We start from the raw sequence: 13,720 nt of genomic DNA on the forward strand, positions 1-13,720 counted from the left end.
AGAAATCATACATTTGAATGTATTTTCAAATTGTATGAATTTTAGTACATCATTATCGGCATCGTTGTCACCAATGATTATAGTAATTACATTTGCTGTCTATATAGCCATCGATAAGAGTCAACTATTTGATGCCCAAAAAATATTTGTTGTAGTATCTGTACTAAATATATTACAATTACCATTAGACTCATTGCCAAAAATAATTAATCAGTTAATTTTGGTATACAATTTATATTACATTCTACTATAATTAATATTATATTATAATATTTTTTATATAAAGATTGTTTATTATTTAGCTTAATGTATCAATAAATCGGATGAATAAATTTTTTGATTTAAAAGAAATCAATCCTTATGTTTGTAGAGAAGATAGTCGTCTAATCGTTAGTATAGATAACGGAGACTTTTCATGGGATAAGACTACAGACAATACAAGTTTTAGTTTAAAACATATTAATCTAAAGATCAGTGACGGTATGTTTGTGGCTATAATTGGAAATGTTGGTTCCGGTAAAAGTTCGCTATTATCGGCACTGTTGGGTGAAATGGAGATTATGTCTGGAAATGTTAATATAAGGAAAGGTGCACGAATTGCTTATGTATCACAACAGGCTTGGATTCAAAATATGACACTTAAAAATAATATTTTATTTGGCAAAAAGTTTAAACCAAAATTATATGAAAAAGTATTACATGACTGTGCACTTATTAAAGATTTACAATTGTTTCCCGGAGGAGATGAGACAGAAATCGGTGAAAATGGTGTTAATCTAAGCGGTGGTCAAAAACAAAGAGTCAATTTAGCCCGAGCTGTGTATTCCGGATCAGATATCTATATTATGGACGATCCATTGTCTGCAGGTATGTGTTATAGTTTTTTATAGATATAAATTAAATTAAATATTGTTAATTATTTTAGTGGACAGTCATGTGGGACAACATATAATGACTAATATTTTTGACTCAAAATCCGGTATTTTGCGAAACAAAACCCGTATTTTAGTGACAAATCAATTGTTTGTTTTGCCAAATGTTGATCTAATTGTTATCTTAAAAGACGGTAAAATTAGTTCAATGGGTGCTTACAATCAATTGCTTAATAACGACAATGATTTCGCTGAACTTATTAAACAATATACAACTGTAGACACAATCAATAATGAAGAAAACGATAATAATATTTGTATTGATAATCATAACAATAATAAAGCTATTGTTTATAAACACAACAAAAATTTAGATGAAAATAATGATTATGCAAATAGTATTAATAAAAATAAAAGACTAATAATTGAAGAAAACGCAGAAGTAAAAAATGCTAAGTTTTCGGTAATTAGTTAAATAAATTATAAATAATATATATTTTTATGAATATAACAATGTTTTTAATTACTTATAAATAAATTTAGGTTTACACTAAATATATGAAATTATTAACTAAATTTGGTATTTTAACAATTATTATATCAAACATTGGTCACATTGCTCTAACTGCCGGCTCAAATATATGGTTAACAAAATGGTCTAATACTGCTACTAATAATCAAGAAAATAAATTTTATTTAACAATTTATGGCATATTTTGCATAGTATTGATAATTATGAAATTTTTGGCCCTAAACACAATCAGACAGTTTGGTTTACGCGCCTCAAAACAATTGCACAAAACTCTTCTTTCGACTATATTGTCGGCACCGATGAGTTTCTTTGACACCCAACCTATCGGTCGTATACTCAATAGATTTAGTCGTGATTTTGATGTAATGGATTTTTTCTTAATATTGTCCATTAGGTATAATTAACAGTATTTACTATTATATTTATATTTATTAATCATTGTTTTTTAATATAATTATTGCTTTATCTTATTAGTTTATCACTGCAACAAATATTTCAATTGTTATCAATCGTAATAATAGTATCAATACAGACCCCATTGTTTTTAGCTGTTATTTGTCCACTAATGTGTATTTACTTTTTAATACAGGTTTGAGATAATAATTTTTTTTTCAAAAAATTTAAATAAATCTTTAAATTTTTATTTTATAGACAATTTTTATACGTACTTCCAGAAAATTAAGACAGTAAGCATAATTATTAATTATTAGTAAATTAAAATTAAAAATTAATATAATTTATATTTATTCGTGATATTTAGGTTAGACTCCGTAAGTAATTCGCCAATATTTGCCAATTTTAGTGCCACATTGACAGGTGTTACCACAATTAGAGCGTATGGATGTTGTGAACAATTTATTAATGAAAATAACAAACAATTAGATATAAATCAGAGATTCATTTATTATAATTATATTACAAAAGTTTGGCTTCAAGTTAGACTCGAAACTATATCTAATTGTCTCATATTATTTGCCGGATTGTTTGCTATATTAAAAAGAGGCACAATTACTGGGGGCTCAATAGGACTGTCACTTTCATATGCATTAACATTAACTAATACATTGAATCAATTAATTGTCAATTTTAGTGATTTGCAAAACTATTTAGTTTCCGTTGAAAGGATTGACGAATATTGTTGTATTGAATCCGAACATAAATCTACTGAAACGGCAAACAAATTGCCAGACAATTGGCCCGACAAGGGATCGGTTGAATTTGTGAATTATGGCACCAGATATAGACAAGGATTAGATTTGGTTCTCAAAGGGATTTCATTTAAGATTAATCCAAAAGAAAAAGTAATTATTTTATATTTTAGTTATTTTAAAACTATAATTGTCTATATTTTTTAGATAGGAATAGTTGGTCGGACTGGAGCCGGAAAATCATCAATAACTCAGTCATTGTTTAGAATAATTGAGCCAATAATGGGAAAAATTATTATCGATAATATTGATATTACACTATTAAATCTAGAGGTATAATAACTTTATTTTCATTAAAAGTTTAAATACTGTACTCATTTTATAATTAATAGTCAATCACAATTTTAAACATGTAATTATAAATATTAATAATTATTTTTATTATACTATTATTAAATAAATAAAAATTAATTTACAATTAATTTAGGATTTAAGATCTCGTTTAACAATTATACCGCAAGAACCGGTATTGTTTTCGGGAACAGTTCGCACAAATTTGGATCCCTTTAACAAGTTCTCCGACGATGACTTGTGGACAGTATTAGACAAATGTAATCTCAAAGAGTTTATTAAATCACAAGAATTAGGTCTCAATTATATTATATGTGAAGGCGGTGGTAATCTGAGGTATAATATGATTAATATTTACATTTTGCATATAATGATGTATATTATGGTGAATAGTGTGGGTCAGCGACAACTGGTATGTTTGTGTCGGGCATTACTACGACACACGAATATCCTTATCCTAGATGAGGCCACGGCTGCCGTCGATGTGGAGACCGATTCACTCATACAACAAACCATAAGAAATGAGTTCCCAATGTGTACTATACTGACAATTGCCCACCGAATCAATACGATTATGGATTCGGATCGTGTTTTAGTGCTTAACGAGGGAACGGTAGCTGAGTTTGACTCACCCGACGTTTTGCTTAGTAATCAAAACTCTATATTTTATTCACTGGCCTCTGAAGCGGGAATAGTTTGATTTGATATTATTAATTACAAATATATATTAGTTAAATAATTTCATTTAAACTATGGTTAATTAATTAATATTTATTTAATATTTATTAGTTATTAGTTAAATTTATTTGTTTTAATAGTTAACTTTATATTAGTTTTAGTTTATAATATTTTAATTATTGAAACATTACAATATTAATAAACTTTTTAAAAATATTTATATTATCTTTAGTAATATTAAATATATTTTACATTACGGTACAGTATATTGTGCTTTCAGGACTCTAGTAAACTAATTTTTATATTATTTTAATGTAGTTGTTTAAAACAATAATTTAGTATCTTGTAATATATTAATTATTTATTAATCTATATATTTAAATAATATTATTGATAATGAAGTTAATTTTCATTATTTTTATGTTTCTGATATATTATCTCAATAGTCAATTTATACTATAAATTTATCTTAAATACTTTATAAAACACATTAATCTCACCATAGATAATTTCCAGGATTTTTGTATATTTTATTTATAATTTTCTTACTAAATAATTATAGAAAAACTTATTATTATAACCATTAAGTAATTTTCTATAACTTAGCGATTCATTAGTCAAATTTTTATCAGTTTTATGTATAATCCAATTATTAGAGTTTACCATAATTTGACTACAATTAGGTCTATCATTGTAGTCCGGAAAAGTAAGCATTGATTTCAATGATTTTGTTAACGATTCATAATTTTTATCAGAAATATCAATAAGTTTTTCTGAGCTAAAAATTAAAGAAAAAAATAAAACTTTTTAAAATTTTATATATATAGTATATATATATATATATATTGATAAAACATATTACAGTCTAAGTAATACAGTACTATATTTGTATACTGTATTTACAGTATAATAATATAAATAAATTACAGTACTTACCATCCCATCTTAATATTAAACATTTTATTTGATATCAGTGCCAAACTGCAAATATCTGACTTAATATTATAATTTTTATAATACATAACTTCTGGTGCCATAAATTTTTCTGTACCCACACCTTGAGTATGACTTTCAGAGTCCGAACTATGCAATACTGAAAAACCGAAATCCGATATCTTTACGAAATTGTCGTTTTCATTGGGTTCGGTAATCAAAATGTTGGCCGGTTTTAAATCCCTGTGTATAATAGGCGGGTCCATTGAATGCAAATAATTGAGTCCATTGACTATCTCAGTAAATACATTACACCAAACAAAAAATTCTGTAATTGACATAATTTGCTGGGACTTCCTATCAAATGCCTGGTTCCTAATTTTCAATATATTTCTAAGATTATCCAAACATAGTTGCATTTGTATGTAAACAAATTTGTTATTTTCAATCCAAGCACAATGATATCGTACAATAAACTGGTTGTCCAGTCTAGCTATCGTCTGTATCTCCCAGAGCGCCTGATGACATACAGACTCCTCTATTAAATATATAATATATATTAAAATTATAATTAAAATTCAATTAAAGTATTTATACAAATACTAAACAATACCATCTATTGTAATCTTTTTCAATGCATATTCCTTGTTATCAGTATTATCGATGACACTATAGACTTGACCAAAATTACCCTGACCAATTTGTTGGACATTATTGAAATTAGTATCAAATTTGTCATCAATGCTGTACACAGATCTAGATTGTGTTTTCAGTAATTTAATTTTTTGCTTTTTGCTATTAAACAAATTGAGCATGCTCATAAATTTGCCAAAAAGTTTTTTATCATTATTATTAGTTATGATAGTTAACTCCATAGTAGATATTAGACCAGAATTTGCCAAATGTATTGTTTTGTACGTCAATTGTTTGTCTTTTAAATACTCAAAATAGTTTCCGTATTTTGTTTTAAACAATTGATTTTGAAAAGGCTTATAAACCATGTCTTTCATTATAAGCACTTCCAGAGGTTTGTTCTCAAATCTGCAGCAATAAATATCATAGATCTGTTTATCGTATAGTTGTACCGGTTTTGATTCATATTTATATTGTATCGGTACTACTGTTTCATGAGATAACTGATCATTAGGCGACTGTTCTTCAATTCGACCGCATATATACAGATAGCCATCTAATGTTAAAAAATAACTGTTCAACTGATTGCTGCATACTTTGACAGTAACGGGTATGTCAACAAGTTTGGGCATTTGTATAATTTCATGACCACCATCCTTATCATTATCATGACCGGCCACACCCCACTGATTACAGCCCCAACTGTATACCTGGCCGTTCATTGTAATAGCAAATGATGTATCATAACCAGCGTATACATACTTAATCTGATTTTTATTGAGCGCCACTTTCATAGGCAACAATACCGGCGCAGAATCAGGTGTTTTGGCGCCTGTCTGTCTGTACCTGTTGTCACCCCATGCATATACCTTTCCACATGATGTTAGTGCCAATGAATGACTACTTCCGCAACTGATTTGTACAATATCTTCATCATTATTGTCAAACATCAGTTTATTTGGCGAAATAAAATTAGCGCATTCATAGCCAACACCTAACTGTCCTCTACTATTATCGCCCCAAGTTATTACATCACCATTTTCAGTACGACCCACCATAAAATTGCATCCCTCATCAAAATCGCATAGTTTTTTAAATGACAGTTCCGGTATATACTGCGGTTCAGTTACAACATCATTGTGTCCGAGTGCCAGAAAATTACAACTATTGGCACCCAATCCATAAGCCTTGTCCTCATAGGTTAATAATAAGACATTATTATCAAAACATTTGTCGTTTTTATCTAAATCTGCAAACACTTTGAAAATTTTGATTTTGCATTTCAACGCCGGACTTATTTTTCGACACAATTTAAAGTCATTCAAAATTACGGGAACTCTTTGTCGAATATAATTGTTATTATTCGGCATTTTTTGGCACAATTGTCGCAATTTTCAACAAAAATATTATTACAAACAAATTTCTTTTATTATTAATGTAATTGCAGTCCAAACAATTCATTTTACTTGAAAATAATATTAAGCTTCAAAATGCAAATAAATGCATAAAATTGTTATTTTTAACAAAAAAAAAATGTTGGAGACACTATTTTTTGAATTACTAAATTGACATTGACACAAACATTGACAATGGTAAAACTAGGTTAGTGTAAAAAAATAACAATCATATGCGAAATATGTTTAGATAATTAAAATATTATTGACATCACATTATAAATAGTTGTTACAATACTCATAACAAAAACGTACGATACAGTAGTTGTTATCAAATAATATAAATGTGTTACCACTGATAACTTTCTAATTAATTTATATCTATTATTCTCATATACGTTATATACTGTATAATAATATACTGATATTTGCCATCACAACTAATATTATATTTTTAAATTTTTACTAAAAGGTTATAAATATGATAACTCTATAAAAAAGGATAATGCAATGTCAAAATATTTATTATTAACTAAATCTTTTATTTTTCAATTCAATTAGCATTTTTACAAAATTATACATTTTTATATATACTATATATTCACTATCAGTTTTAATGCACATTATATAATTTTCTATTATTAATACTAATAGAGATAATAATAATTTATGATTAATAAGAAAATAATGCCTTGTTTTTACTTGAAATTGCTAATTGTATAAATAAGTTATTAAATATTATTAATACCTTTAATAATACAGTATTTCAAATGATAAAATACTTGAATTAGTTTTTATCTAATGCAAAGAAATATTTGTTTACAATATATATTTTTTAAAAAATAAAAATCAGGTGAGAATTAATGATAAATCAAAAAAATATTTATAGTATTTATTTTAATAAACATTTATTATATGAGTATTTCTATATGAGTTTATACAAAATTCTATATTTATTAATAGTATTAAATGAAATTTATGTTATTTAATTGTTTTAACTTAATATTTTTAACTTAATAATAATGTAAAATATTAATGTCCATAATTTGTTTGTTCAAATTATTATTTTGTACTTAAATTTTATATATGCTAATATCAATTTTTTAATTTTTAATTATTATTAAGTTTGTTCCACAATCTATGCAAAATTGTTACAGAATGTAATTTACATTATATGTTATAATTATACTCTTTAATTATAAATATATTGTATTATAATAATTTCATTTTAATTATCAATTTAATATAGTTATTTTTATAGGAATTATTATTATTATTGATATATAACCAAGACAACATGATGCTTAGTAATTATCTTTCATAATTATCCATTATACTTTATAACAATATTAATAATTTATAATGTTTAATGTTAACAATATAAATTAAATATATATTCAAATTATTAAGTGTTTAATAACACTATATTATACATATTAATATAGAAATTTATTCAAAATTAAAATTAAAATATAAGTATAATATAAATATGAGTCCCAATAGATTTAATCAATTATACAAACTTTAAATTTTAAAAAACAGTCTAATATTATATTAGTAATATATAGTGTCTTGATTTTCAACTAAAAAAATTATTTTGTCGGTTCAACGCTTGTAACTGGGACTTAGTATGTCCACCGAAGTTGACCAGTGGACGCTATTTCCGAAATTTTATTATAACTATAAATAACTATTTGTTGGGTTAGAAACTATAAAAACTTATAAATAACTATTTCAATGATTTTGAAAAATATAAGCATTAAATTGTAAAATATTGCACAAATATATGTAAAAACAAAATTTAATAGTTATATAAATTAGATAAAATGTGTAAACTGTTATCATCTCATATTACTTTTTAAACAATAGAAATAATTAGTTTATTTTTAGATCATTTTTGTAAATATGCTGAAAACAAGTGAATTATATATCAGTTGCAAATATTTATAAGAAAATAAATAACTATTTCAATAACTATTTGGCTTTTTTGGCAACTATATACAACTATTTAATACAGTTTAAATAACTATTTTAGTAACTATTTGGCCTTTTTAAGCAACTATTATAACAATTATTTAATACAGTAACAATAACTAATAATCAATACTTTAGTAATATATAATACATGTAATTGCAGCTCATAATTGTGTCAAACTTGTGTTAATTTGCTTTGATGTCTAACCCGGGGATGTATTACAGTCAACATAAGGGATGAGTAGTATTAAAAAATTGTAAGTTGAGCTATATTTTAAGTTTAAACCCTAAATTTAAGTTAATAAATTAAGTTTAAAAAACATTTTATCTAGTAATTTGTCTCAATTTTAAAAATAACAGCAAAAATATTTTATACCTTCAATATGTTTAATATTGATATTTTTTATATACAGTATATTTGACAACTTTATATTAAATATTGTAATACAGTATCTTACCCTTTACAATTACAAACTATCATCTAAAAACAAGTTCATTACACTAATGAATATAATTTTTACAAACTATTATTAATAAAAAACAATTTTATTGAAATATTTTACAACGAATAATATTAATTAATAACTATATATATATATATATAAAGTAATATCATAATGAATAACGTTTTGAATCAATGTTTAACAATTAGGTATTGCTAATAAAAATATAACATAATAAATTTATGCAACCTTGATAATTAACGTTAATGTGATAAGAGGTACAATGTAGTGCAAATTGTTAAATGATAAGCTAATAATAATTACTTAAATTACACAAAAAAATACATTTAAAATAAAAGTATATAAATTGTATTTAAAATTTGATTACTCATAATTAGTTGTAAATAAAAATATATAAATAGAAGAACCCGTCAAATAAAATTTATTTAAAACAATATTTTTAAAAATTGATTGTTTACTAAATATATATAACAAAAATAGTAATATTTGATTAAAATTTTAAAAAATATAATGTCTGATAGAAAAACATGTTTGCAATATTTGAAAAGTTGTTATCACTTTTTAACACTATTAAGAGTTGAACCGTATTTGTTTGCCTTTATGTTTGTCTATACGCTAAAGAAAGTACCGACGGATCAGTTAATTCAGGACAAGATATGTCGTTTCAGATACCAACTCGATGTCGACTATTGTACAAAACTGCCCGAAATGATGGATGAAGAGGACTATCTTAATAAAAAGTCACAAATACTGGCCAATGGCACCACTTTTACTATATATCAGGTGATATTAGTAACACTGCCATCGATGGTGGCCTCCCTGTTCATCGGGTCGTGGACTGACAAATACTTAAACGCTAAACGAGTGCTTCTGATTGCCGGTGCGGTCACAGCTGTCTGTGAGGCAATCATACTTGTGCTCTGCGATTATTTTTATGATAAAAGTTTGTATTTATTTTTTAAAAATAATATCTATATGTTAATTAATGTTGTATTTAATGTATAGTAATTTTTATAAAAATAGTAATAATAAATGCAAAACTTAAAAAATATATGATAATTAAAAAATAATAATAACATGTGATATGTTAACTGTAATAATAATGTGTTGACATTTATAACATTTATATTTATCATTTTTTTAAATAACTGTTAAGTGATAAAAAATATATTGTTAAAATACTTTTTTTACAATAAAAATAATATAATATTATTTTTATTTGTTGATAAAATTTAGGTGAATATCTAGTATTGATATCATGTCTACCGGGTATATTATCTGGAGGAATGTTGGCCGTATTGGCCGCCATTTGGTCATACATAGCATCGACAACACCATCACATATGCGGGCGTTACGTATGATATTTGCTGAAATAACTATTGGTATTAGTAAGTGATAAATATATAATATTAATGATTTTTTAAATAATCTAATAATTATATTTAATTTTTAAAAATATTTTGTTATTATCTATATTTTAGGTCAACCGTTAGGCACATACATAGGTGGTCTTGTATTGAACATGAAACCTATATTTAAAACTGGACAATTACATAACTATACGGGTGTTTTTACTATTGCTGGTGTTATGTATTTGGCAATACTTATTTGGACAGTTATATTTGTCAACGAGAAAAGGGATATCAATAAATGGGAACAAAAATTTCCATCACATATAACTGAGTCCATAACAAGCGATAACAATACGGATGATATAGTAAACAGCAAATTGAAAACATTTGATGAATACAAACACATAAAACCGATAAAATTGTTGTTTGATTTGAAAAATGCCAAAGAAATGTGGCGCACCTGTAGTCGAAAAAGGCATAACCATTTGAGACTACAGATATGGCTATTATTTTTATCGTTTGCTTGTTTTATCATTGCACACGTCGGACCCATTATTTTCATGTTTCAGTTTACACAAAAAGTCTACGGTTGGGACTCACAGACATACAGTACGTGGTCGGCCATCACTAGCGGTACAGGAGCTTTGGCTACATTTATTATTGCACCATTACTTTTAAAAGTATGTATCATTAATATTAAGTTATACTATTAATATTTGAGATGTAATTATTTATGAAAATTATTTTATTTTAATGCAATCATAGATATTGAAAATTAGTGATATTACACTATCATTAGTAGGACTGGTATCATATTTTTTGCAAAACATTATTTGGGGAACAGTTTTATACCCAAAAGGCTATTATTATGCTCTAATACCCGGATGTTTAGGTGGTGTGGCCTCTATAGGCATGCGATCATATTTTTCAAAAATTATTGGACCCGAAGAGTTGGGAAAGTTGTTTAACTGTTTGGGTAGTCTCGAGTCGATAACACCGCTGATAACGGCAGGCATTTTTATCAATATATTTAACGCAACAATGGACAGTCAACCCGGTCTGTCTCTTATTTTAGTGGCCATTCTGCTTATTATACCGTTTGTTATATTAATTTGGATTAATTTCTACAATAATCGTAACCCATATCAACAAAATGAACTAAAATCAATTAGCAATTTGTAAATTTTATTAGTTATTTTTTAATTAATTTATTTTTTTATATAAAATTTTGTATAAAATAACAGTTAGTTTTACATTAAAGTGTACATTATAAATAATTTTGTAATTATATAGTATGATATATACTGTATCTTATCTTAAGTATAATTAAGTATATATATAAATAAATTTTTAAAAATTTTTAAAACTTTTTAACAAAATATTAAATATAATTCTTATTTTTTAGAAAAAATACTGTTATAATTATTGTAAAAATTAATTGATAATATTGAAATTAATACAGATTATTATTTAATACTATTTTTTAAAAATAGTACATATAGTTTGAAAATGATAAAATATTTTTGATTTATATGTGTTTGACACATACCATACAAGATATCGCAGTTAATGAAACTGTTCATCTATTTTGGTTGAAATCTGAGCCCCAATTACTCATTCCGGGATTATTTTTGTCATACTTGTCTTGATTGATCCAACGGTTCCCATCATTTTTGCCATTTTTATTATCAGAATTTTTGCCATCACTTTTGTATTCTTCTGTATTTCGTTTACCATCTTTGAGATCTTCAACACGACTAGACTCTGACGCTTTAGGTTTTGGCATTTTTTTTAAAAAAATCACAATTAGTTTAGTTAATTATTATAATTTTTTTAAATAATGATTTACAGTAATAAACTAACTGTACGAATCAATTGTTATATTGAAATAATAAGTTTTCGCTGTTTTATACCTTAATTTTATAGCACTAACTATTAACTTAAATCTAATTGTATTTTTAATTGATGCAAACATTTAACCAATAAAAGTGCTACAATTTTAGTTATATTATTACCGGATATATACGTCAATTGTATTATTTCAGTAATTAATGATAAATATCTGAAATAATTGCTGTTATATTTACATGAAATATTTAATTTCTAATTGTTAAATGTTAGAATCGTAAAAGTTTCATTATAATTAAATAATGATTACAGTATTACACATTTATTGTTTTGAAATTAACATTTATAAAGAATTTTTTATGTATTTTAAGATTTTATGTCTGATATATACATAAATAATAAATGATTTATTTTTCTAATTTATAATATATACAGAAAATATATAACATTTTTAAATATTGTAATAAAACATTTTATTATTATATTATATAATTTATATATTTAATATATACTGTAATAACTATATAATTTGTTTTTTTATAATGACTTTACTAAATGACAATTATTAAATTATTATTATTAAAAAATGAAATTGTGATATCATTAAAATGAAATTTTATTAATTAATATGTATTTACTGTAATAGTTTAATACAAACATTTTTAATAATAAACAATTTAATTAAAGTTATTATTATAAATTAGTTTTAAAAAATATATAATTAAATAATTTAATTATTGTTCATAATTAATTTTAAAAATATAATGTGTAATATTAATAACATTTAGAAATTTATCAAATCATAGAATTTCTAAAAAATAAATAATAATAAATACTTTTTAAAATACTTTTGAATAATTAAATAATACTTTTAAATAAGTTTTTTTTTATATAAATTTATGAACATTTTTCTGCTTAAATATTTTCACATTTCCTCTCTTTCTTTTCTCATAACTATCTAAACGAAAAATCTGAATCAAAATTATCTAATCCTGGGTTATATCTATCGCCACTTTTCTGATGAATCCATCCGTTGTCATCATTGGATTTCTTGCCACTGTTGCTGTTGTTATTGTTGTTGTTATTGTTGTTGTTRTTGTTGTTGTTGTTGTTATTGTTGTTGTTGTTATTGTTGTTGTTGTTATTGTTGTTGTTATCATTATCTCTGGTGTCGTACACTTTGTTTTCAGTGTTTCCACTCATGTAATCTTCAATGCGATCGGAATCGGTCTTTTGATCTGATTTTGTGGACATATTTGTTCAATAAATTATTAACCAAACAAAAAAAAGTTTTGAAAAATAATACAACTTTTTCTTAACAAATAAATAACTTAATTTGATATTTATTTTAAACATATTTAACACTTTATATACTTTTCAAATGTTTGAATACTAGTATTAACCTAATATTTGTTGATGAAAGATCCAACCAATCAGAAGGCAACTATTTGAGTCATCATTATTACTTGATATAATAAAATCGAAATTATTTCGTATGTTTAGTAATATAAATACAATGTTTTACATTACGATATAAATT

At 24.7% G+C, this 13,720-nt stretch overlaps 3 protein-coding genes across 3 annotated transcripts; all 3 read left to right on the forward strand.

Annotated features, from left to right (window-relative positions):
* Nucleotides 1–323: 323 nt before the first annotated feature.
* LOC128955849 (ABC transporter C family member 3-like) lies at nucleotides 324–1,808 on the forward strand. The gene is made up of 3 exons (XM_054301527.1): nucleotides 324–867; nucleotides 926–1,189; nucleotides 1,597–1,808. The coding sequence occupies exons 1-3, from the start codon at nucleotides 324–326 to the stop codon at nucleotides 1,806–1,808; spliced, it is 1,020 nt and encodes a 339-aa protein (XP_054157502.1).
* A 1,026-nt stretch (nucleotides 1,809–2,834) lies between these two features.
* On the forward strand, nucleotides 2,835–3,603 carry LOC128955850 (ATP-binding cassette sub-family C member 2-like). The gene is made up of 3 exons (XM_054301528.1): nucleotides 2,835–2,885; nucleotides 3,040–3,239; nucleotides 3,297–3,603. The coding sequence occupies exons 1-3, from the start codon at nucleotides 2,835–2,837 to the stop codon at nucleotides 3,601–3,603; spliced, it is 558 nt and encodes a 185-aa protein (XP_054157503.1).
* A 5,886-nt stretch (nucleotides 3,604–9,489) lies between these two features.
* Nucleotides 9,490–11,514, forward strand: LOC128955852 (uncharacterized). Its single transcript, XM_054301529.1, has 4 exons — nucleotides 9,490–9,922; nucleotides 10,216–10,368; nucleotides 10,462–11,012; nucleotides 11,098–11,514. The coding sequence occupies exons 1-4, from the start codon at nucleotides 9,490–9,492 to the stop codon at nucleotides 11,512–11,514; spliced, it is 1,554 nt and encodes a 517-aa protein (XP_054157504.1).
* The last annotated feature ends 2,206 nt before the right edge of the window (nucleotides 11,515–13,720 follow it).

The sequence above is a fragment of the Oppia nitens genome, unplaced genomic scaffold (assembly GCF_028296485.1).
Source record: "Oppia nitens isolate AA-2021 unplaced genomic scaffold, nextdenovo-longstitch-racon4-pilon3 scaffold2_pilon_pilon_pilon, whole genome shotgun sequence".
In the NCBI taxonomy this organism is placed as follows: Eukaryota; Metazoa; Arthropoda; class Arachnida; order Sarcoptiformes; family Oppiidae; genus Oppia; species Oppia nitens.